This window comes from Panicum virgatum, unplaced genomic scaffold, assembly GCF_016808335.1.
Source record: "Panicum virgatum strain AP13 unplaced genomic scaffold, P.virgatum_v5 scaffold_2465, whole genome shotgun sequence".
Lineage (NCBI taxonomy): Eukaryota > Viridiplantae > Streptophyta > Magnoliopsida > Poales > Poaceae > Panicum > Panicum virgatum.
The window spans coordinates 63,345-85,669 of NW_024376287.1; the positions used below are offsets into that span (position 1 = coordinate 63,345).

General features: G+C 49.4%; 1 protein-coding gene, 1 long non-coding RNA gene and 1 pseudogene across 2 annotated transcripts; all 3 read right to left on the reverse strand.

Annotated features, from left to right (window-relative positions):
- Positions 1 to 8,347: 8,347 nt before the first annotated feature.
- On the reverse strand, positions 8,348 to 9,522 carry LOC120694053. The gene is made up of 2 exons (XR_005683315.1): positions 9,382 to 9,522; positions 8,348 to 8,719 (listed from the first exon to the last, which is right to left on the reverse strand). It is a non-coding gene; the product is annotated as an uncharacterized LOC120694053 (long non-coding RNA).
- Positions 9,523 to 13,154: 3,632 nt separating this feature from the next.
- On the reverse strand, positions 13,155 to 14,468 carry LOC120694057 (aspartic proteinase nepenthesin-1-like). The gene has a single exon (XM_039977231.1). It carries the CDS (start codon positions 14,466 to 14,468, stop codon positions 13,155 to 13,157), a length of 1,314 nt encoding a protein of 437 aa, XP_039833165.1.
- Positions 14,469 to 19,885: 5,417 nt separating this feature from the next.
- Positions 19,886 to 21,287, reverse strand: LOC120694055 (annotated as a pseudogene).
- Positions 21,288 to 22,325: the final 1,038 nt, after the last annotated feature.

Below are 22,325 nucleotides of genomic sequence, written 5' to 3' on the forward strand. Positions count from 1 at the left end.
GACAAAGCAATATTTTTGTTTCTAATTCTTTTAAGAGTAAATTTCACCGGCGGTCCTCTAATTTGCCGCGTGTTCTCATGCAGGTCCCGATACTTGCAAAATGTCCATTCAGCACCTTAAACTTGCTATATCGTGTCACTGCCGGTCCAAACTGCCTCCCCGAGCCGAGCGCCTCTCTCGCTCATCCCCTCCCACCCGCTGTTGGCCATCCTCGATCCACGCACGCGGGAGCAGGCGCTGAGGTGAGCAGTGGCCACCAGCCTCTGCTCCGCGGCGGCGACGGCCTCGGACAGCAGCTACCACGGCCCGGAGCAGAAGCACCACCATCCGGCGGCGGCGCGGTTCATGTCGGCGGCGCCAGTGGAGCAGATCCTGGCGGCGCTAGAGGGGGCCGGCCTGGTGGTGCGCGAGCTGGACGACGGGTCGGTCAACATGGAAGGGACGCGTGAGGGAGAGCACGGCGCGCTGGTGGTGGCCGTGGAGATCTACGAGCTCACGCCGAAGCTGGTAGTCGTGGAGGTGCAGGGCAAGTCCGGCGGCGCCGCCGAGTACGAGGAGTTCTTCCGGGCTATTCATGCATGTTCGCCCGCAGCATCAAGGCATGCCCATGCGTGCACGTTCATCGTCGACCATCGTATGTGGCGTAGTGCCTCGGACAGCAGCGGGTTCGCGGCCAGAGGAGCTTGCCGTCGCCGCTGGCTGCCCGCCCGCCCAACATGGCCGCGCAGCTTCGGTTCCGCCCGACCGGCGCTGGCCTCCTCCGCCCGCAATAGCGCTAGCGCCGGCCTCCGCACGCCCCGCACTGGCACCTGGGAGTAGCAGCGGCGGCGGCGGCGGCGATGGGGCTGCCTGAGAGTAGCAGCAGCAGGCAGAAGTGGTAGAATCGCTTGCTGGTTGTGGATGGCGCAGCGGTGACATGGTCCTCCGGACCTCAATCGACCAAGCCAAGATTTCATGCTCAAATCGACATCCGCTGCGATTGAATTGAAGTCCCGCATGGTGGAATCGAGCTCTGTTGCAACGAATTGGGCCAGCCGCGACCATAGGTAGGAGCAGCGCGAGATGCCGGTGGCCGCGAGCGAGGGAGCGCTCTGCCGGTGGCGTGCAGGGAAGCGTTGCGGGCCACGCCGAGCCGGCTGCGTCGGCGAGCTCCTCCGGCCGCGCGGGCGTGCTCCGCCGGCGTGCGGGCTAGTGCCACCGGACACGCCGCGCTGGCCGCGTGGGCAAGCTCTGCAGCTGGCGGGTGAGGGCTGACGGCCGCGCGGGGCTTTCCATCTGCGCTGAGCCCGCTCTGCCGGCGTGCGGGAGAGTGCCGCTGGCCGCGCCATGCCGGCCGCGTGGGCAAGCTCTGCAGCTGGCCGGTGAGGGCCGCTGGCCGCGCGGGGGAGAGCTCAGCCGGCGTACAGGAGACCGCCGCCGGCCGCGAACCAGCTGCTGTCCGAGGCCATCACCGCCGTGGAGCAGAGGCTGGTGGCTGCTGCTCACCTCGGCGCCTGCTCCCGCGCGCGTGGATCGAGTATGGCCGGCGGCAGGAGGGAGGAGATGAGCGAGAGAGGCGCTCGGCTCGGGGAGGCAGTTTGGACCGGCGGTGACACGATATAGCAAGTTTAAGGTGCTGAATGGATGTTTTGCAAGTACCGGGATCGGGATGAGAACGCGGAACAAGTTCGAGGCCCGCCGGTGAAATTTACTCTTCTTTTAACCCCCATCATCTCTAAAAATGATTTCCAAAAGTAATGGATGACCACGGATGCCGCTTGCACACAAGTTTTCTGGAGGGCTAGTGTCTCTTAGTTGATCCCCCCCCCCCACTCTATACAATTGACAATTGTATGGTGTACATGGTACATATACTTTCTATTTGCTCGTACTCATACACCCTTTGTTGGATCATCTGTATTATCGGGTGCTCTCCTTTAATTCAAGATTAACTATCAAAATTCTGATGCATGAAGTATTCATACTTATGGTGCTATGCATATGTAAGCTCATGGTAGTGTCACCGATTGAATCAAAAATTCTTGGTCCTTCAGCAATCAAATAGGCACATAAACTTTGCTGGTAGTGTAAGGTGAATGCATCTCCACTTGTATGGTGACTTAAAACTATATTCGCCCTTTCAGAAAGATCATAATTTTTTTTAAAAGTTTCGGATCATTTGGTTGAGGATCACATGTGCTCAATTGGAATGTGGGGCTCACATGGCGAATGAATCTGCACCATTCACACTCACGTCAATAGCGTAGGTTCATTCTCTGTTCGCCTGGCCTCCGGCGGCTCTACACGATGACGGGAAAATTCAGGAAACAACATTGGTTCTCAGTAGCGTTGAGCAAATATTACTTCAAATCCATATATTCACAAAAGAACACTGGTTTCACAAAATAGATTAGTAAAATAGCACTCCACATATTCTTTTCCATTCTTTTCTTCTCTTTTGTCATTTCTTCATAGGCAAACTTTGTCATTTCTTCATAGGCAAACTGACTAAATTATTGAAAGATATCTAGGCCCCTAAGTGGCTTTTGGTTTTTGACAACAAAACACATGTACATTTAATATGGTTATCAAGCATGTGTGTAGGTGCTAAGATTGAACAGGTGACACAAATGATGAAGCATGTCCCCCTAAAAAGGAAATAAAAAAGCGGTGTTTGGAATTGACTCAAGGATTAGTGTTTTATTTTGAATTTGAGTATAGGAATGCCGTACTATAAATAGGGATTTTGATCTGCAGGTTGTGACTTGGATCTAGTGCTAAAGAAATCCATGCAAACTCAGTGAGCCACAAAAACCACTCCAAAATCTTACAAGAGTTAGTTTTGAGTGAGCCTGCTGCTAAATCCGGAGTGTCCAGGTTTCAGCCTGAAATGTCCGAGCTCTAGGCCCGAAGTATCCGGAGTTTTACCCAGAGTATCTGGATAACTGTTGGACAACGGCTAGTTTATGTGTGTGGAGTATAAATACCCCCTATACCCCTTAATTTACACCTCATTTTCGCTCATTTTCGAACTGAACAGCCCTAGTGTAGGATCAAGAACACCGACTAGAGGGGGGGTGAATAGGCAGTTTAAAATCTAAAACCAACAACACTAGAGAAATTTAATTAGTAACAAAGGAAAGCCCTATGTCCTGCTACTACTATCTCTAGATGGGTTTGCAACCTAGGGTGACAAGATACAAATTAAGCTCTAGTAAAGTAAATTGCTCAAAGTAAAAACAAAAATTAAAGTGAGCAGGAGAGGTAACCAAGCTTGACACACAAATTTATCCCGTGGTGTCGATGACTTGCCGGTCACCCCTAATCCACGTTGAGGTGGATTCCAAGAATCAACCGCTCCTCTATCAAGAACCTCTTGATCTTGAGCCGGCTTGAATCAAGGAACCGCTCCACACCTCGATTCCACTAGAGTTGCTCTTCACCACTCCGGTGAGGTGAGCACAAGATCTCTCACAATCGAAATCGGGGCTCCTCAACAATCTCCTTGGAGGAGCTCTACGAAATCCTCTTCTCCAAACCGTCTAGGGAGCGGCAACTCCCAAGAGTAACAAGTCGATGACGCTTGCTTGAAGTTTCCCTAGTGCCACAAAGCTCAAACTCTTGATGCAATGCACTAGGAAGCCCTCACACTCTCAAGAATGCAATCTCTAAGCAAGTGTGTGTGAGAGAGGGATGCCTTAGCTCTATAGTATCAAGTATGTAGTCCAAATGGCCAAGAGAGAGACCCAATGGCCGGGCATTGGGTATATATAGACATCCCCTCAAAAACTAGCCGTTACACCCTTTTCTGCGAAGTCGCGGACCGTCCGCTGTTCAAAAACCGGACCGTCCGCCGGTATAAGCCAGTGAGTCAGAGTGCATTTAATGCGTGTCAGAACTAGCCGTTACAGCCCTTGCGGACCGTCCACGCCCCAGGGGCGAACCATCCGCAGTTAAGTGTTCCACACCACCAGAGACGAACATCGTCTCTGGTACAACTTTGAAATTAGCCGGCGGACCGTCCGCACTCCAAGAGCGGACCGTCCTCCATTCATCCTTAGAAATCCACTAGAGACAACAATGTCTCTGGTACAAATTGTCAAATAGTCAGCGGACCGTCCGCGCCCCAGGGGCGGACCGTCCGCAGCACAGATCATTAGCCCAACCAGAGAAAACACCCTCTCTGGTATATTTTGAGTTAGATCGACGGACCGTCCACCCACCTAGGCCGGACTGTCCGCCAGTCACATCTAATTTCCACCAGAGCCAAACATGCTCTCTGGTACGGGTGAGGACCGTCCGCACTCCAGGGAGCGGACTGTCCGCGCTTGTGCAGTCAGCTCTCAAACATGTTCTTTTTCAAATCTTGTCAAAGCGTCGTTAGCCCTCATGTATGCACCTAGACATTTTGAGCAAAATGGCACTAAAGACCCGTCAACCACGAGTACACAACCCCTCTTGATAGTACGGCTATCTATCCAACAAATCCGGTCACTTTTCATCCACTAAACGCCTTGTGACCGGTAAAATACAAAAGCCCTATTTTATACCATTGTCTTGAGCCCGAGCTTTGCATATCATCTCCAAACTTCACACGTTCACAACCAAATCTCTTTCATCCGTGGATCAACCTATCCAACAAATCCGGTCACTTACTCATTTTTCATGAAAATTTCAGAATATGGTATGAATAAATTCACCAAGTTCGATGAGTAGAGAGAACTCCCCCTTGATATGTGCATATAAATTTGAATGAATACCAACAGCACATATATATGAAATTTGAAAATTTTGACGGAGTTTCCCCTATAAGTGGAAATCGAGGCATACAAGATACAAGATATATATATATATATGATATGAATTTTTGCTTAGTTAGCACAACCTCACAACCACAAGATGAACATAAGTAGATAAGAGTAACACAAATCAACATAATTCATCACACATTACAAACCAAATGTTCAAATCCAACCACAAATCACAAACCGAGTTCATGCAAGACACAAATCATAAACATGTAATGCAATAGTTCAACACAAATAAACACGAGTAGCAAGTGGAAGCCGAAAGCGAATGATTTCCATGTGAAGTCCATGAGCTCCCCCTAGATCCAAGCACTCCAAAGCTCCTTCTCCCCCTTTGGCATCAATTTCCAAAAGCGTCAATCCATCGGCGGTGGAGGAGGTGGCGGTGGGTAGAACGGCTGGTGCGAGTAGAACTCTGGAGGCGGCACTGGAGCCGGAAACACTGAGTAGAAGTGGTCAGAAAACCCGGTGAAGGCTGTGTTGAAAGTATCAAAGCGCTGCTCTAGATGCTGCTGCCTCTGCTCAAGCTGCTCAAAAGAAGGCAAATCCTCAAAGCGTGAGTCAAGAGCTGCTATGTCTGAGTGTAAACTCTGATGAACCCCCTACATCTGAGCCATCATGGGCTAGAACATCTGCTGCTGCATGTTCTGGAAGTTGAAGTTCATCTGACTCTGCATCTGGCTAGCCAACCCCGCAATCTAAGAGGACATGCTCTCCTGCATGGATGCAAAGTAAGGGTCAAAGTAGCCAGCTGGAGGAGCCCACTGCTGCTGTACTAGAGACTGTGGTGGTGGCATGGCATGCTGAGCTACAGCTGCTCCCATGTGAGCATCATTATCACTATCATCATCACCATCCTGCCCATGTGCTTCAGCATCCATATCATTTCCAGGGAAAGGAGTCAAAGGCCTCAAAAGAAAAGCATTGTCATTCTTGAATGGCCTGAAAGGAGTGTGCTTGCTCTCACATATCCCTCTGAAGTTAGACTTGACCTTGATGATGGACATAATATATGGAGCAAAATATAAGTTCATCTCCATGTTAAGCCTTAAATCTGCAAGCTGATCCATAATAAGAGCAATGACATTTATTCTATTTCCGTTCATGATATGAGATATCACATTCCAATAGAGCCCTCTAATCTTGTCTTTGTTGCCACTCTTAGGCATGAATGTGACTTTGACAATTTTATTAATCACAGCATGATGATGCCTCATACCATGAATGTCCCAAAGCTTGTAGCAATACCAAGATGTGCAGGCTCATAGTACATGGGGTAGTCATTCTCATCTAGAGGGTTTTCTAACACAACATTCATACTTTGCTCACTAGTGATGAAATCATAATCCTACTGATTAGCCTCAGCAAACTGAGCAAATGTAGCATAATAGGTTCTCTTGCCAGTTGTCCACCAAAATGTTTCCTCAACCATGTTGATCTCTAGGGTGGCATAGAACTGACGTATGACTGTTTCATTCCAATCACACTTATGCTGCAGAAAATTTACTAACCCCATTTGCTCAAATCTATCAACTAGATCAGACATGACTTGTTGTGATCTCATATAGCATAGGTCAATGGTCTGATGTTTGAATACATTCTTCTTAACTAGATGACCAAAGTAAGCATCTTTTTGTACCTCAGTTTTGAAGAAGAGGATATTGATGTCCCGAGGCAAGTTGAACTGATTCACTGCTCTAGCATTGGCATAGCTCACATCACTCCACTGTCGGCTAGGAAGATCCAGCCCCATGAGATCTGTAACATCATCCTCAACTTCCTCAGTCTCTTCCTCTGAAGATTCATCACCAACATCACCCACTGAAGATGCTGCATCCATCTCACTGAGATTGGGAGCGTAGTCCACATCATAAGAGTCATCACTGTCTCTTTGTCTTTTGGAAGACACAACCCTCTTGATTTTGGAAGTAGTGGCCTTGAGGGTCTTCCGGGGTGGCCTGAGATCAATAATCAATCATAAGATTCATATATTCAAGTATAATATCCAAGCCAAGTAAGATCATCACAAGAGAACAAGAATCAGCCATTCTGTGCACTGGCGGACCGTCCGCATGAAGGCCGCGGACTGTCCGTCCATGTGCTGATTCTGCCTAACGGCGGACCGTCCGCCAACCAGGCGCGGACCGTCCGCGATGCATCTATTCATGCGTAGAGAGCCCAAAATCGCCCCAAACTTTGATTCATCCATATTATGAGTTCTAGATCAAATCCACCAACCAAAATTTAACCATAGTACCTCCTCATCACTAGGAACAAGACCCCCCAAATATTATGAGTTTGCCAATGATTTCAGGACCCACGTCACAACACAACCAGCAGGTACCCTGGGGTACCTGGACGCTGAATATTATAACACATCCCGGCTTAGTGAGAAGAGTGACGTGTACAGCTTCGGAGTTGTGCTACTGGAGCTCATCACAGGCCAGCCACCAGCAGTCCCTGTTACTGGCACTGAGAGCATTCACATTGCACATTGGGTGCGCCAGAAGCTCTCAATGGGTAACATTGAGAGCATTGTTGACCCGGCGATGGGAGGAGAGTATGATGTCAACTCTGTCTGGAAAGTTGCAGAATTGGCACTGCAATGCAAAGAGTGGCCATCACGGGAACGGCCAACAATGACTGACGTTGTGGTGGAACTCAAGGAGTGCATGGAGCTGAATGTGCTGCACGTATTGGGATATTACAGCTCGGCGCCGAGCAACACAATTAATCTCAGTGCTGCAAGTGTTGACTTACAGAGTGATGCACCAGGAAGTGATGCAAGACAGGAAACTGTGCTTGAGCTGGAACAGTTAGACAATAGATCATCAACTCAACTAGGTCCTGCACCACGATGAGATGATGGTCTAGAATTCGTGGAGTAAGTCAGATGCATCAGAAAATTGTATTTCATCATGTCGTTTGAGCTGTTAAATCAAGTAACTAGTTCGCAACCCTCCATCTATGAATGGTGTATACTTATGATAGAAACTGAATATGTGATTTCCAAGTGGAGCTAGATATATAGAGAACTTGTTTGATAATAGCTGAAACATTGAAACAGAAAATTTAATGGGTCTGAATCAAGACTCAAAACCCAATCTCATGATTGCTATGGTTCTTGGGTATGTCAACAGCATCTGATGTGAACAAGTTTGCCTATATTATACTTGTTAAGAGCTTTGTTGAGATAGAATCTTATGGAGTGAGTAGCCAAATGTAAATATGGAGGGTGAAATTTAGCTAGTCTGCAGCGAACTAGAGAGCACTCTATACAAGATTGATAAGTATTTTCAACAGTACCCGATATAGAGGGAGTTCATTACCTAATGACACCAACAATTTGCGAATTGTGACCTTGTTACATCGTCCACTCTTTCTATAGCCCATAGTATAGAGTCTCAGAAGTTCTTTGTTGTCACAACCTATAAACTGAATGTAGATCAGATGCTGTTGTCCAATGCTTGCATTATACATACATATTTCTATATTATTGGGCAGCTTTCATATATTGGAGATACAAGAAAGGGCCTGAACTCCCTCATAATCCTCGGTGCTTGGACCATCTAGAAACTTAGAAATGATTGTGTGTTCAACGGTGCTGCCCCTAGCATTCCTGTGGCTCTTGCCCGTGCTAGGGAGGAAGCCCATTTGTGGAGTTTAGCTGGTGCTAAGGGGCTGCCCTTACACACAGCTAGTGTTGTTGTGCCTTAGTGGATGGTGTGGTCAGGTCTTCCTTGAAAAGCACAGGTGATTAAGTTCTTGCAGGGATAGAGTGTGGGTGTGTATTCGGGTCTGTGTATGACTCTCTTCTTCTATTAATACGATGATACGCAGCTCTCCTGCGTGTTCGAGAGGAAAAAAAAAGAACCACAGAGTTGAATCCTTTGACAGAATTGAACTTTCCCTGTCAGAGATATCAGATTACCCTGCAAGACAGAACTCTAGGTATATAATTGTGTCTACACAAAAGGGATTAATCTGACGAAGTATACAATTGAATAAAAATTAAACAGATTGTTTCAACCATTTTGGTTCCTGTTCATATACTGCAACCTCTTCTTTATAAAGGTGAATAACAAAATAATTACTGCAAGGCAATCAAGGTAATGCACCATATGCAGAAGAAACACCAACGAAACTATCGCTACCTAACATTACACCGACCGCACTGCTGAAAATTACAGTAGATCATTAGTCATTACTGACTACATACAACAAACACCTGATCTGATGATGCTATATTATAGCCCTAGAAATTAATTCCTTTCAGATGAAGGGAGCCCTAACCATTAGCAAAAGCATCTTAAGCGAGCAGCCTCTATGAGCCCATAGTAATAAAAATAAGGGGGGGGGGACCGGATAACCAACATGAGATTCCCATAAAAGAGTCAAGCCAATAATGCGGGTGCGACATGACTGATGAAGCAATATCCTAGAGAATTATTAGTTCAACGCACCAGGAAATCATCCTGCTCGCATCACAACATGATATGACGTGACAGTTGTGAAGTTTTCTTTCTTTGTATTCGCAAAGGTTGAGCCGCATGGGGCGGCGAATATCTCTGAGAGGGAGAAAATCAGGGCTCACCGGCGGTGGTGCGGCGCGAGATCGACGAGGAGGCCGACCGCACGGAGGAGCCAGCGCTCCCCGTCCCACGGAGGCGCCGACGAGCACCGGCGCCCGGCGACGAGCCTCCTGGCACAGATCGAGCAAGTGGATCCAGGTCGGGCTGAGCAAGGCCTAGAGATGACCATATTTTCTTCACGGCCCACTCGATGTCACTTGGCCCAAAAGACCAACATGCATGATCCTTAGCATTGCACCGAAATAAAACCAACCGGGAACGAGCCGTAGCTCGTTTGGCAAGTGCTCCGGGTGGTGGAGCTGCTGGTCGTGGGTTCGAGTACTGCTCAACTCACTATTCCCATAGGGGCTTTCCCCCATTTTCTTCTCCTGCAGGTACTGTAGCTGTTGCCTCACGCGTGGATGCACCACAATGGTCAGGGTGACGTGCCCATCACGTTCGAAGCCTGGTGTCGACTTCGGATACCTCTCAGCCACGTGAAGTTTCCTAGGTATAGGTTGTAGGTCTAGCTTACACACAGCATGTGTGCGTGTGGGCGTGAGTGTGGTGGTGTGAGTTTGTGTGTGAGTTCAGATACTACAGCTTGTACTTGAAGGGTTGAGGCATAAAAAAAAGAAATAAAAACCAACCGTGTGCCGCCTTGCTTGCTTTCATCCGACTCCGAGAACCCTTTCCGCGGCTTAGCAATTGCTCGTTTGGCAAGTGCTCCGGGTGGTGGAGCTGCTGGTCGTGGGTTCGAGTACTGCTCAACTCACTATTCCCATAGGGGTTTTCCCCCATTTTCTTCTCCTACAGGTACTGTAGCTGTTGCCTCACGCGTGGATGCACCACAATGGTCACTCACTATTTCCATAGGGGTTTTCCCCCATTTCTTCTCATGCAGGTACTGTAGCTGTTGCCTCACGTGTGGATGCACCACAATGGTCAGGGTGACGTGCCCGTCACGTTCGAAGCCTGGTGTCGACTTTGGATACCTCTCGGCCACGTGAAGTTTCCTAGGTATAGGTTGTAGGTCTAGCTTACACACAGCGTGTGTGCATGGGGCGTGAGTGTGGTGGTGTGAGTTTGTGTGTGAGTTCAGATACTACAGCTTGTACTTGAAGGGTTGAGGCATAAAAAAAAAGAAATAAAAACCAACCGTGCGCCGCCTTGCTTGCTTTCATCCAACTCCGAGAACCCTTTCCGCGGCTTAGCAATTGGCCCGGCGCGTCACGTTTCTTCTGCCTTCCTCTCGAAGCGCCCCCAACAGTGCCCCGAGGCGAAAGAGGGTGACTTCGAGGCGGACGCCGTTCTCCGGCGGGGATTCCGCTGGTCTTCTTCTTCCTCGACGGCCGGTCGGTCGTTGATGAGGGAGATGGACTGCGGAGTCCCCATGCTGTTGTGAATAGGTTAGATACTTACATATCTAGACCTAGATGCTGCTCGTCGCCGTCGAGCGATGGAGCTAGGTTTTGCCGGGGGCCACTTTCCATAGATTTCTTTTGTTGTCGGTTGGAGATGATGGAGGTGGATCCGCTGCGGCTTGTGTTCCTCTTGCTGATGGTTGCCATCGGCGCATCGGCGAGGTGGATTTTGCTTGGGAGTTGGTTGCTGGCAGCGCGTCGCCCTCGGTGGTGGCGGCTTCAGTCGGCCTCGTGTTCTCAGGATGTGGAAGAGGCTGCGGGTGCTGCGGTAGCGAGGAGGATGGATCGAGCTCGAGCTTCCCCTGGCGGCGGTTGTCGTCGGTGGCGAGCTTGGATCCATGGCCGAGGGAACTCGGGGTGCAGCCCCGACCGATGCTTGTTCGGCATTGCCCTCAGCTCGTCCATGGAGGTGAGCGTCTTCTGCGGTTCGTCAAAGCCTTCGTGCGATGGGGTTCTCGTCGGCCTCGGGTTCGGCAGCGACGGCCAGAGCCGGCGTTGTCCGACGGTGGTGGAGAAAGGGTCCAGGGACCTAGTTGTAATTTCTATTTTTAGGGGGCCTTTCTGTTAGTAGAGAAGGACAGTTGTCATCCGTATTCCTGTACGGCATACTCGTATGCGGTTGTGTATTTGTATGCTTCCTTAACTCTTAAAACATGTATGCTTGAATAAAAAAAACTCCGAGAACCCTAAGACGACGCATGACACCATGCTTGAATAAAAAAAACTCGCCTTCGCGCGCGGGCTCTAGCGCTATATGCACTATCAACATATACTTCATGGTGGATTTGATAAAACAAATTTGGTATTGTAGTGTTACTATTTCTTTCTATATGTTTGGTCGAAACTTGTCAAGTTTGATTTATAACAAATCTAATATGACATGTATATAAGAATAGGAGTACAAGTAAATCCAATCACATATAGCCACATATGCATATTACCAATTTGATCAGTATTGGATCGACCACGTTTCCGTGCTTTCATCTGGTTAGTAACGTCGGCAAGGAGAGTTGATCGGATCCATATTGTTAACACAAGGCAGGAACTACTACGTACACAAATCCTACAACAACAAAGAAACCCAAAAACTTTAACTCTAAGCAAAAGAACAACGAACATAATGACGACGAGCGGCAGCGCCAGGGTGAGATTGATGCCGACGGTGTCGGCGACCCTGACCGATCATAGTGAGGCCACCTCCTATAGCTGAGGTGCGCGCCGACGCAGAGCGTGCGAGAGACATTGGCAAGGAGGCCGAAGGCGTCGACCTTTGGACTTTGGAGACCCTGACGACGTCTCATCCCCGGAAAGGCTGACGAGGCCCTGGACGTCGAGCAGATCGTTGGCAGAGTACTTGTCCCCGCAGCGGTCCAGCATTGACATGGAGCATGGCGACGCCGCCTTGAACTCGGCGGCGAATCAGTAGCAGTAGCGATGGACGACGATGGTGTGTGGGAGGAAAATACGTGGATGATTGGAGGCGGGAGGCCGACAATGCAGCGCGAGTGGAGCACGGCGACACCGCCGGGGCGCAGCGTGCGCTCCAACTCGGCGGCGAATCGGTATCAGCTGCGGTGGACGATCGTGCGGTGGATGATTGGATGGAAAGCAACAAATATGGAAAGGAGCATCAACGTCGCTTGTATCAAGATGATTGGATGGAAATAAGCAGCAAAAATATGGAAAGCAGCATTAGTGTCGCTTGCTGATGAGCTCGGAACTAAACAAGGAAACAATTTTGGGTATAGGTGGGCGGGTAAGAAAAAGTTTGATGCAAAAAAAAAGCGCCAAAAAGGCAGAACCGTTTTAGATGTGGTTGTTTTCATCAACGTCTCAAAACTTTTACAATCACCCGCCTAACAAGCAGACCTAGCTGTGAGGGGTATGAGGTAATATTTGAAGTGGATGTGAAATTCAATTGTTTCGGATCCTTATATACTAGATACTAGATAGATAAAGTAGATATGGTATAGATAATGAGTAAAAAGGGCATGTGACCATCTTTTAACCCTAAACCATTCAGTTTCTTTTATTCCGACATGCATGCCTCCTACTGTCTATTTCCTTTTATTTTATTATGTTATTCTGTGTAGTTTCTTTAGGTTATATGGTTTGAAAAAAATCTACATTTCACTTTGATCTTGCCTAAAAGTTGTTATATTTTGAGACGGATAGTATGATATTTTGTAAGAAGATAGATCAAGTACATTGGAAGCATCTATTTTAATTTTATTTAGTTTTGCAGGGAAAAATACATATTTCTTTGTTGAATTCGTATACAACGAATAGAGACAAATACAAATTAGGTAGCATATATATATCAAGTTCCACAAAATGCCTCCATCTGGACGTACGGCGTCATATGCACGTCATCACATGGCGCTGCAGTCCGCCGGCTGGAAGGAGAGCACGCCATTGCCGAGGTCGTAGAGCAGGTGCATGTTCTGCTGCATGTAGTTGCCGATGATGGTCGTCTCGTTAATCGGCAGCGTCGCGTTCGGCCCCGCCGAGTTGAACACCACCATGCACGCCGTGGTGTCGTCCACGGGCGCCCAGTAGTTCTCCGCCGGCACCACCACGTCCGACGAAGCTCCGCCGCCGCCGCTTCCAAAGTGGAGCACCAGCGGCGGTACCAGCTTTCCGGCGTCCCCCTGCGCCACGCACAGGTCCAAGCCGCTTCTTGCCGGCGGCGGCACGAGGCTGGCGCCGAGCTGCCGCACCAGCTCCGCCTTCAGCGCCTGGTACGCCACGTCGACGAGGCTCGTGAACGGGGAGCCGGAGTCGATGAGCGTGCCCGCCCACTGCCCCGGCGCCACCTGCCGGAGGTCGAACGCCGCCGCGGGGACGTCGAGCTTGGCTTTCCCCACCGTGATCCCGGCCAGGGGCAGGAAGTAGAACGTGCCGAACAGGTCATCGCTCGGGTTCTTGACGAACGGCACGGAGGCCGCCGGCGTGTTGCCGCTAAGGCCGGCGGACGCGCCGACGAACAGGCGGCTCGTGTTGACAGCGTCGCTGAAGTAGGGCGTGAGGCAGTAGGAGAACTTGGTGTCGCCGAGCTGGGAGACCAGCGAGAGCGCGCCGCGGCCGAGCCCGATGATGCCGGACGCGCCGTCCAGGGAGCCCTTGGTGAGCCTCGACGCGGTGACGCACCCGAACGCGAGGCTCGCGTTCTGCGACCCGAACGTGAAGACCTCCGTGCCGAGGACCCCGGCGATGGCGCCGGCGCCGTAGCCGGTGAGGACGTCGCACGCCGACCTGTTGCGCGAGCATAGGGTCTCGGAGCCGAGGGCGCACGCCCTGGCGTTGCACGCCACGGGCTGGACGGTGCGTGACCGGGACGGGTCGTAGAAGGAGAGGTTCTGGCTGAAGCAGCCGGGGCGGCAGCCGGCGCACTGCGTCCAGATGAGGTTGCTGCCGGTGTCGATGATGGCCTCGGCCCGCTGTGGCGGGTCGCCGATGAGGTACTCGGCGATGTACTGCGTCTCCACCCAGCGGACGGGCGCGGTCACCTCGCCCATGGACGCCAGCCGGCGGTGGGTGCGCTCGGTGGCGCGGCGCATGCGCTCCGCCACGGTGCGGTTCGCCCTGGCGTCGACGTGGATGAGCTCGAGACGGATGCCGGCGCAGGCGGCGGTGAACGTCAGGGAGGCGCACAAGAGCGCCAGCCAGAGCAAGGGTCTCGCCATTTTTGTCTTGTGGGAGCACTCCTTAGCGTGTATTGTTCGTGTGTGTGCATGGAGAAAGAGAGCGAGGGTGAGTGTATATATAACAGATGGGATTATTGGATGGAAATGAAGCGATGGAGTGCCCAACGATATGTTGACAACGTCATTGCAATTCGCAAGTGGATGTATTATTTGAGAATAATAAAACATTAAAAATTTCAACAAAGAATTGGATAGGATAAGCAACAGATTTTATAAGGATTGATAAAGCTCTAGATACATGATCAACGGGTTGATAATCATATATCAGGCAGATTAAGTCATGCATCATTTCATTTGGTAAATAATCAAATTGACGAGACCTTATAACTGATCTTCTATATACTTTGCTAAATTGTTCAAATAATGGGACAAATTCGGATAGATGATGTATTCTTTTAGTACATGACGTACAGCTGCTATAGACAAATATTGTGGAGCATTGGACATTGGTATCAACGAGTAGGTAGCATTTTATTAGCTGGTATGTTGACTTAGTCATCTATACCTAATGTATGACAAATCTTTGCCAAATAGATCGATGGGGCCAAATGGATCGATGGCAAAACAATTTTGACCTCCAGAGCTTCAAAACAATCTACTTACTCCGTCCGTCCCATATTATTAGTCATTTTGGCTTCTCTAGATACACAAATTTTGTTATACACTTAGACATAATATATATCTAGATGCATAGTAAAAACTATGTATCTAGAAAAGCCAAACTAACTAATAATTTAGGATGGAGGGAGTATATATATCCCAATATTTTTTCCCTTCTCATCACCCGAATTTTGGGCCATTAGATCAAGATCTAACGGTCCCTGCTCACCTTCAACCTTGAGTCATCTTCTTCCTCACGCCCACGCCCCCACCCCCGCCCCCACCCCCGCCTCCGCCCCGCCTCCGACGCGGGGCTCTGGAGAGATCCTCCTTCGCTCGTGGCTCCTCCGCGCGCCCTTCCCGACCCGCGCGCCACCACCGCCATGGCAGTCGTCGCCCCCGCCCCGGCCTGGCCCAACCGCCCTCCTCCACCACCAGCCTAGCGCCGCCACCGCCGCCGGCCTCATCGCCCCCGTGCCCGCTGCCACCATCGGGCCGGCCTGCCACCCCCAACCTTCCTTCTAAGCCTAGCAATGGACATTACCAAAGCCCAACCCCAAACCCTAACCTCGCCGGAGGTGGAAAAGAAGCTAGCTGGGATTGAGGAAGATGAGGTCGGGTGGCGTCTCCTCATTTGTTACAAATTTGAGTGTGGGAAGACTTGAAAATGCTCGGGCATCATATAGCTTTCCCAAAATGTAATGTTCTGTGGTTGGATGGGTATGGCCTGGCAAGTTACAATAACAATTAGGGAAGTGGATACAATAACGAACAAGTCATAAATCTTGAGGGTTGCTTGCATGAGTCGCAATTCTTGTTTGTGGTGCAATACCAACTCTCGTTCTGTGGCACAAACTACCAAATGCTGAAGCTCAAGCTTGCCTGGCAGCTTTAACAGCAATATCGAATCAAGGGATGACAAGAATCCAGCTGGAATGCGACTCGTGTAACTTAGTCTCTGCCCTGAAATCATTTGCCTTTGATCAATCACCGGCTGTTGGTCTGCTTAGGGAGGCAAGACAACTGATCCAATTAGATTTTGTTGATGTTGAGATTTTGTTTACCCCTGATCTTGTAATTTATGTGCTCATGGGTTAGCTTACATGAGTTTTAGTTGGGACTCGGTTCAACCATATGTTTGGCTTGATCCCCTCCCAGAGTTTGTAATCTCCTTAACAGCTTGTGACTTTTCTGAACCCCAAATTGGGAATGAATAAAGCGAGCACTTTAAGTAAAAAAAACTACCAAATGTGGTGACATTTTCAAAAATACTGGATGGAACGGTGTGCCTTCCGGCATCAGCAGGATGCTTTCTATCCTAAAGCAGGTAAGAAACCAGCTTATGACTCTTTGCTTGGTTTCAGGGGAAGAACAAGCTAAGAAAAGGCAGGTAGAAAAAAACCAGCAGACGGATGGACGAAGATGAATGCGGGTGGAGCTATTGACAGTAGAACTGCTGCCCCGGATGACACTATTGTTTTACATTGCTGGGCAAGTGTATGGGGCCATGTAACTCTCTCTTCAACAAACACCCCCCCCCCCCCCCCCTCTTTCTAGAATGATTGTATGCAAAACCTCAAAACAATAAAATTGCTCAGGCTGGCTTCTGGCCCGCCCCAGTTTTCCCTAAAAAAGAACAGTAGACTAGCGATGAAGGCATTATTATTGGTGTGGCTATCAAAGACCATCGGGGATGATTCAACGCACGCTGTGGAAATATCTATTTATGCAAACAACCAACCGTGAGGAGCTGGAAGCAATAGCCTGTACGTAGGGGTTAAGAGCAACTCCAGCAATGACTCCTACTCAAGATCTCTACTTTCTTGAGCAGGGGCTATCCAAACTTTCTGGGGCTTCAAATTTTGCTCTCAACTCCAACAATAGTTTCTACTTTGCAGCCCCTACTTTCATCATAAAAATAGGACCACCTGTCATAGACTATATTATTTTCTCCTATTATTTTCTTCTTTTCATTTCTATTGTCAGCTTCCTCTCTTTTCCCTCTCACTGCACTCGCCGGAGTTGCCGGGGTACATCTATGCACAAGGCCAGAGCGTCTCGTCGTCGTCGAACTCGCTGAGGTAGACGACACACTCGAGCTCCTAAAGTGCGATGCGCACGGCGTGGTCCAGCCCGCGGTCCAGCAGCGTGTCGTGCAGTCGTCCTCACTACTGCAATAATCGTTTCTGAGGCGGTTGAGAAATATTTTCCGAGGCGGGCAAGGGCAACCGCCTTTGAGCAAACACCTCTATAAATGAAGCATTTTCAAAGGCGGTTGCATGCCCGCCTCTATTAATTGAACAAAAAAATAAAAAAGGGATGAGCCTGTCGAGGCCATCACGGCCTCGCCGAGCCCATCCGCACCGCCGCTGCCGCCGCCCCTGCCTGCCGCGTCCACCTCTGCACGCCCCGTCCGCCGTGGCCCGCCGCCGCTCGCACCAATTTGACGAGCCATGGGCTCATCATCCCCCTCCACCCCCTAGGCCTAGGGGCCTCCAGGGAGCCCTCCATTCGTGGGCCCCACTCACCAGCCCCTCTAGATTTGGATGAGAGCTGAAATATGAAGGCTCCTACTGGACTTTGATGCATTATTTGGAGGCTATAAGATGGGGACCAGCCCCTAAAATCTATATGAGGACTATGATTTGGGGGCTATTGCTGGAGATGCTCTCAGTCTATGGGATAAAGGGATCGGGAGAGGAATTTAGGGGCCTTCCTAGAATAGGGACCGGAATAGGGTCTCTGCTCCTATTTTTTGAGTAGGGAATCAGGTAGAAATTTTGTTGGAGATGCTCTAACGCTTAGGGATGGCAATGGTTAGGTTTCGGGTCGGATATCCGCGGGTTTCGGGTCTAGCAGACTTGGGTTCGGAGATGATTTTTGACCCATGGTTTTCGGGTTCGGGGCCCCGAAACTTATCGGGTTTGGTTTTGGGATTGGTTTTTCACCCGTGGATACCCAATGAATAACTGTTTGGAGTAAAAACTCATATTTTATAATATACTTAGCAATAAGTTTATTTACTTAGACTACAAAATTTATTTTAAATTGACTTAGAAAATTATTTACTATTTATTGCCTCTTGTTTATATATGTAAATATTATATATATCTTGTATATGTTTATAAGAAGTACTTATTTCTCTTACTATGTTGTCATACAAAGCGGGTTTCGGTATCCAATCGGATTTCGGGTATCTGCAAGTTTCGGTTTTGGGGATGAATGACCCGAATCGATCTTCGGGTCGGGTTCGGGTTTTAAGTTCGGATTTCAGTTTTGGGTGCCTAGACACTCCACCCAACCCAAACACGACCTGTTGCCATCCTGACTAACGCTAGCCCTCTGAATGGTGCGGGTAGGAGGTGATCCCGTATGTTGAGTAGATTATTGCTCAGGAATATACTGAAACTTCCTGAGTAATAAAAGACATATAATGTTATTAGCTATAGCTAGTTTGCTATCTTGAGACACAACTGGAAACTCGTTGGTTCCCGTGTGCTAGAACCTTTGCCGTGTGCACTATCTCGGGCACACGACAAAGAGCATGTTTGCCGTGTGCCACGAAAGGGACACACGGCAAACTTAACGGCACACGTCAAAGGTCATGTTTGCCGTGTGCCACGAAGAAGACACACGGCAAAGCAGTGGACACATGGCAGTGCATGATGTTTGCCGTGTGCCATGATTTACAACACACGACAAAAAAAAAACACACAGCAAAATGCCTTCTTTGATGTGTGCTACGAAGGACACACGGCAAAATGTGGTCTTTGCCGTGTGTTTATTTCTGGCACACGGCAAATTTGTTTAAAAAATTCATTCTGCTTTTGAAACTTTTTTTCTTATCTTTATATTGTATGTGGGACTCTATACTAGGTTTTGGTACTTTTCTCGGTCATTTTGCTATATTTAACATTGTTATTTGATGTAAAGAAATATTAGAGAATAAGTAAATTTTGAACTGTAATAATTCTAAATAAAGTAATAATGAAGCAAAAAAATGATGTTAACATCATGAAGTCCCATGTGAGCCCTTATCTAAAAAATTGATGCAAAATTTGAAAAATTTGCTCATGAGCCATCCCATGAACCATGTGGCCCAACTGTTTTAAAATTCTATAAAAGGCAAACTTTCTCTGAAAAATATAAGATTTGTTATGGTATCATGATTTTATAAGTGGAGGCTATGGAAAAAATTTAAAAATGTTTAGCACAAGTTATCACTTGTACTCCTTATAAACCGAAGTATCTTCAAAGAAGATCTATAGAGTTGAGAATGAGATGTTGATATTTGAAGTGAAAGTGATAGTCGAATTGGGTGTTGACTTCAAAAAATTTTGTACATACAATACACAATCTTAGAATCTTTCGTGCCAAAATTTCATTATTTTTTAGATTCATTTGTTATTTTTTATATTTTTTCCCCATTAAATAATAACATGTGATATACATTGCAATGGAGATGTAACTGCATGAAATAATGATTTTTTCAGTGCAATCATAGAACAAAAAAGGTTGAGTGATTTTTTTTTGTGATATTTATATTGTTGTGAACAAATTTTAGTTAAACACGTAATGGTGATTCAGTTGGTACATATCGGATTCAAATAGCATGAAATAGTACATTTAATCCGCATGTGATAATGAAACAAGAAATATTTATTCTTGCACGAAATGAACGATATATTTTTTAATTATTACTTATTGACTACACTAGTTGAAACACTAATTAAACAATATTTGAAACACTAATTAAACAAAAATTTCGAAGCAAAAAAATAAAATGAGGCTGGTTGCTGTGTGCCATTTGCCGTGTGTGGCACACGGCAAACCTTTTGCTGTCGGTTTTAAGGGCTTCGCCGTGTGCCCCTGGCACACGGCAAAAGGGCGGTGTCCCGTAGTGAGACGATAAACTCTTCCCCTCGCACATATATGATATGCATGGGCAGTTGGGCACACATAAACACGTACGTTCGTGCACAATAATGCACGAATTACATGGAGCTGCAGTCCGCCGGCTGGAAGGAGAGCACGCCATTGCCGAGGTCGTAGAGCAGGTGCATGTCCTGCTGCATGTAGTTGCCGATGATGGTCGTCTCGTTCATCGGCAGTGTCGCGCCCGGCCGCGCCGCGGCGTTGAACAGCACCATGCATTCCGTGGCCGTGTCCACGGGCACCCAGTAGTTCTCCGGCGGCACCACCGTGCCGGCGTCTCCCCGCGCGACGCTCGTTCTGAATGGTAGGCTTCGTCGACGAGGCTCGTGAACGGGGTGCCGGAGTCGATCACCACGCCGCCGGCCCATACCCCCGTCGCGACCTGGCGGAGGCCGAACGCCGCCGCGGCGATGGCGAGCCTGGCGCTGCCCACGCTCATCCCGACCAGGGGCAGGTAGTAGAACGAGCTGAAGGGGTACTCCTTGGGGTTCTTGGCGAACGGCACGGATGTCACCGGCGCGTCGCCGTTCAGGCCGGCGGACGCGGCGACGAACAGGTGGCTCGGGTGGACGGCGTCGCGGAAGTAGGGCGTGAGGCAGTAAGAGAACTTGGTGTCGCCGACCTGGGGACCAGCGAGAGCGCGCCGCGGCCGAGCCCGATGATGCCGGACGCGCCGTCCAGGGAGCCCGGCGTGAGCCTCGACGCGGTGACGCACCCGAACGCGAGGCTCACCTTCTCCGACCGGAACGTGAACACCTCGGTTCCCAGGAGCCCCACGATGTCGCCGGCGCCGTAGCTGACGGCGACGGTGCACGCCCCGCTGCCGCCGAGCGTGCTGCACCGGGTCTCCGGGCTGACGACGGCGCACGCGGCGCCGTCGCACGGCACGGCCTGGGCGGTGCGCGAGCGGGAGGTGTTGTAATGGGGGAGGTACTGGCCGAAGCAGCCGGGGCGGCAGGCGGCGCACTGCGTCCAGATGAGGTCGCTGCCGGTGTCGACGATGGCCTCGGCGCGCTGCGGCGGGTCCCCGATGAGGTACTCGGTGATGTACTGCGTCTCCGACCAGCGGACGGGCGCGGCCACCACGCCCATGGACGCCAGGCGGCGGTGGGTGCGCTCGATGGCGCGGCGCACGCGCTCCTCGCCGGTGCGGCTGTCCTTGGCGTCGATGTGGACGAGCTCGAGACGGAGGCCGGCCGCGGAGGCGGCGAACCAGCACAGGGAGGCGCAGAAGAACGCGAGACAGAGCAAAGGCTTCGCCATTCTTACCTCAAGTGAAAAATGCAGCCAGTCCATAACATATGCTAAGGATATCGGTGGGGGGAATGCAGATTTTTATATATACTAATGCCACTGCAAATATGAGCAATTTCGTTTACTCACGCCCAATTCTACTCCCATGTTCTTTTTGCCATCAAGGTAAGTGTCCGTGAGTTTATTGTGATTTTACCTACTTCCTTTGACTAGAAATTGCTGCAGGCCTCAAGATTTTTGAGAAAGACCATGCTACCCCGAATTGGGATAGTGCATAGTGGTCTTGTGGGATTACGTGGACTTGTGGAGGGATGGTATTCATTCCTCGTTCGACCAAGAGAAATTGACAAAGCTCAGAGTTTTGAATTATGGTCAGGTCCCAATCCTTACTTCTGCTGTACAAGGGCATTCCCAACCATCTGTATGTAATAGTATTCATATTATTAATTAAAAACTTTCATGAACTTTTTAGCCTATGTGGCACTATGATAAATGAAAGAGAATGGAGAGAGAGAGAGATCGGATCATCCAGTTTCAACATGAAAATCTATGGGCTGGACACTGTCAAATTATGCATTGGGAAAGGATGCACTACTAGAAAACAGGCCAAAGGTCCTGGCCAAAGGTACCAGCTGCTGTTGCAACCGGTACTAATGCCACGCATCAGTACCGGCTGCAAAAACAGCTGGTACCTTTGGCCAGCGGCGATCAAAGGTAAGGTGTTTGGTACCGGGTTAAAGCATCACCCGGTACCAAAACTTCAATATAGAAACCGGTTAGTGCCACCAACCGGTACCAAAAGCACATGGAGGAATAGGTACCGGTTGGTGGAACCAACCGGTGCCTAAAGGGTGGACAATGGCACCGGATTTTGCCATGGCCGGTGCCGCCACCTGCCCACAACAAAGGCATCGGTTAGTAACATCAACCGGTGCCTATGCCTTTTGTTTGGCACCGGTTGTTGAGCACCAACCGGTGCCTTTGAGCCACGCCTATAAATACCCCAACCCCTCCCCCCTCCAAGCTGCCGTGAACTCACTGTTCATG

Excerpts from the sequence above, each read along its gene's own strand:
- LOC120694057 (XM_039977231.1), bottom strand. The coding sequence starts at position 14,468 with ATGGCGAGACCCTTGCTCTGGCTGGCGCTCTTGTGCGCCTCCCTGACG.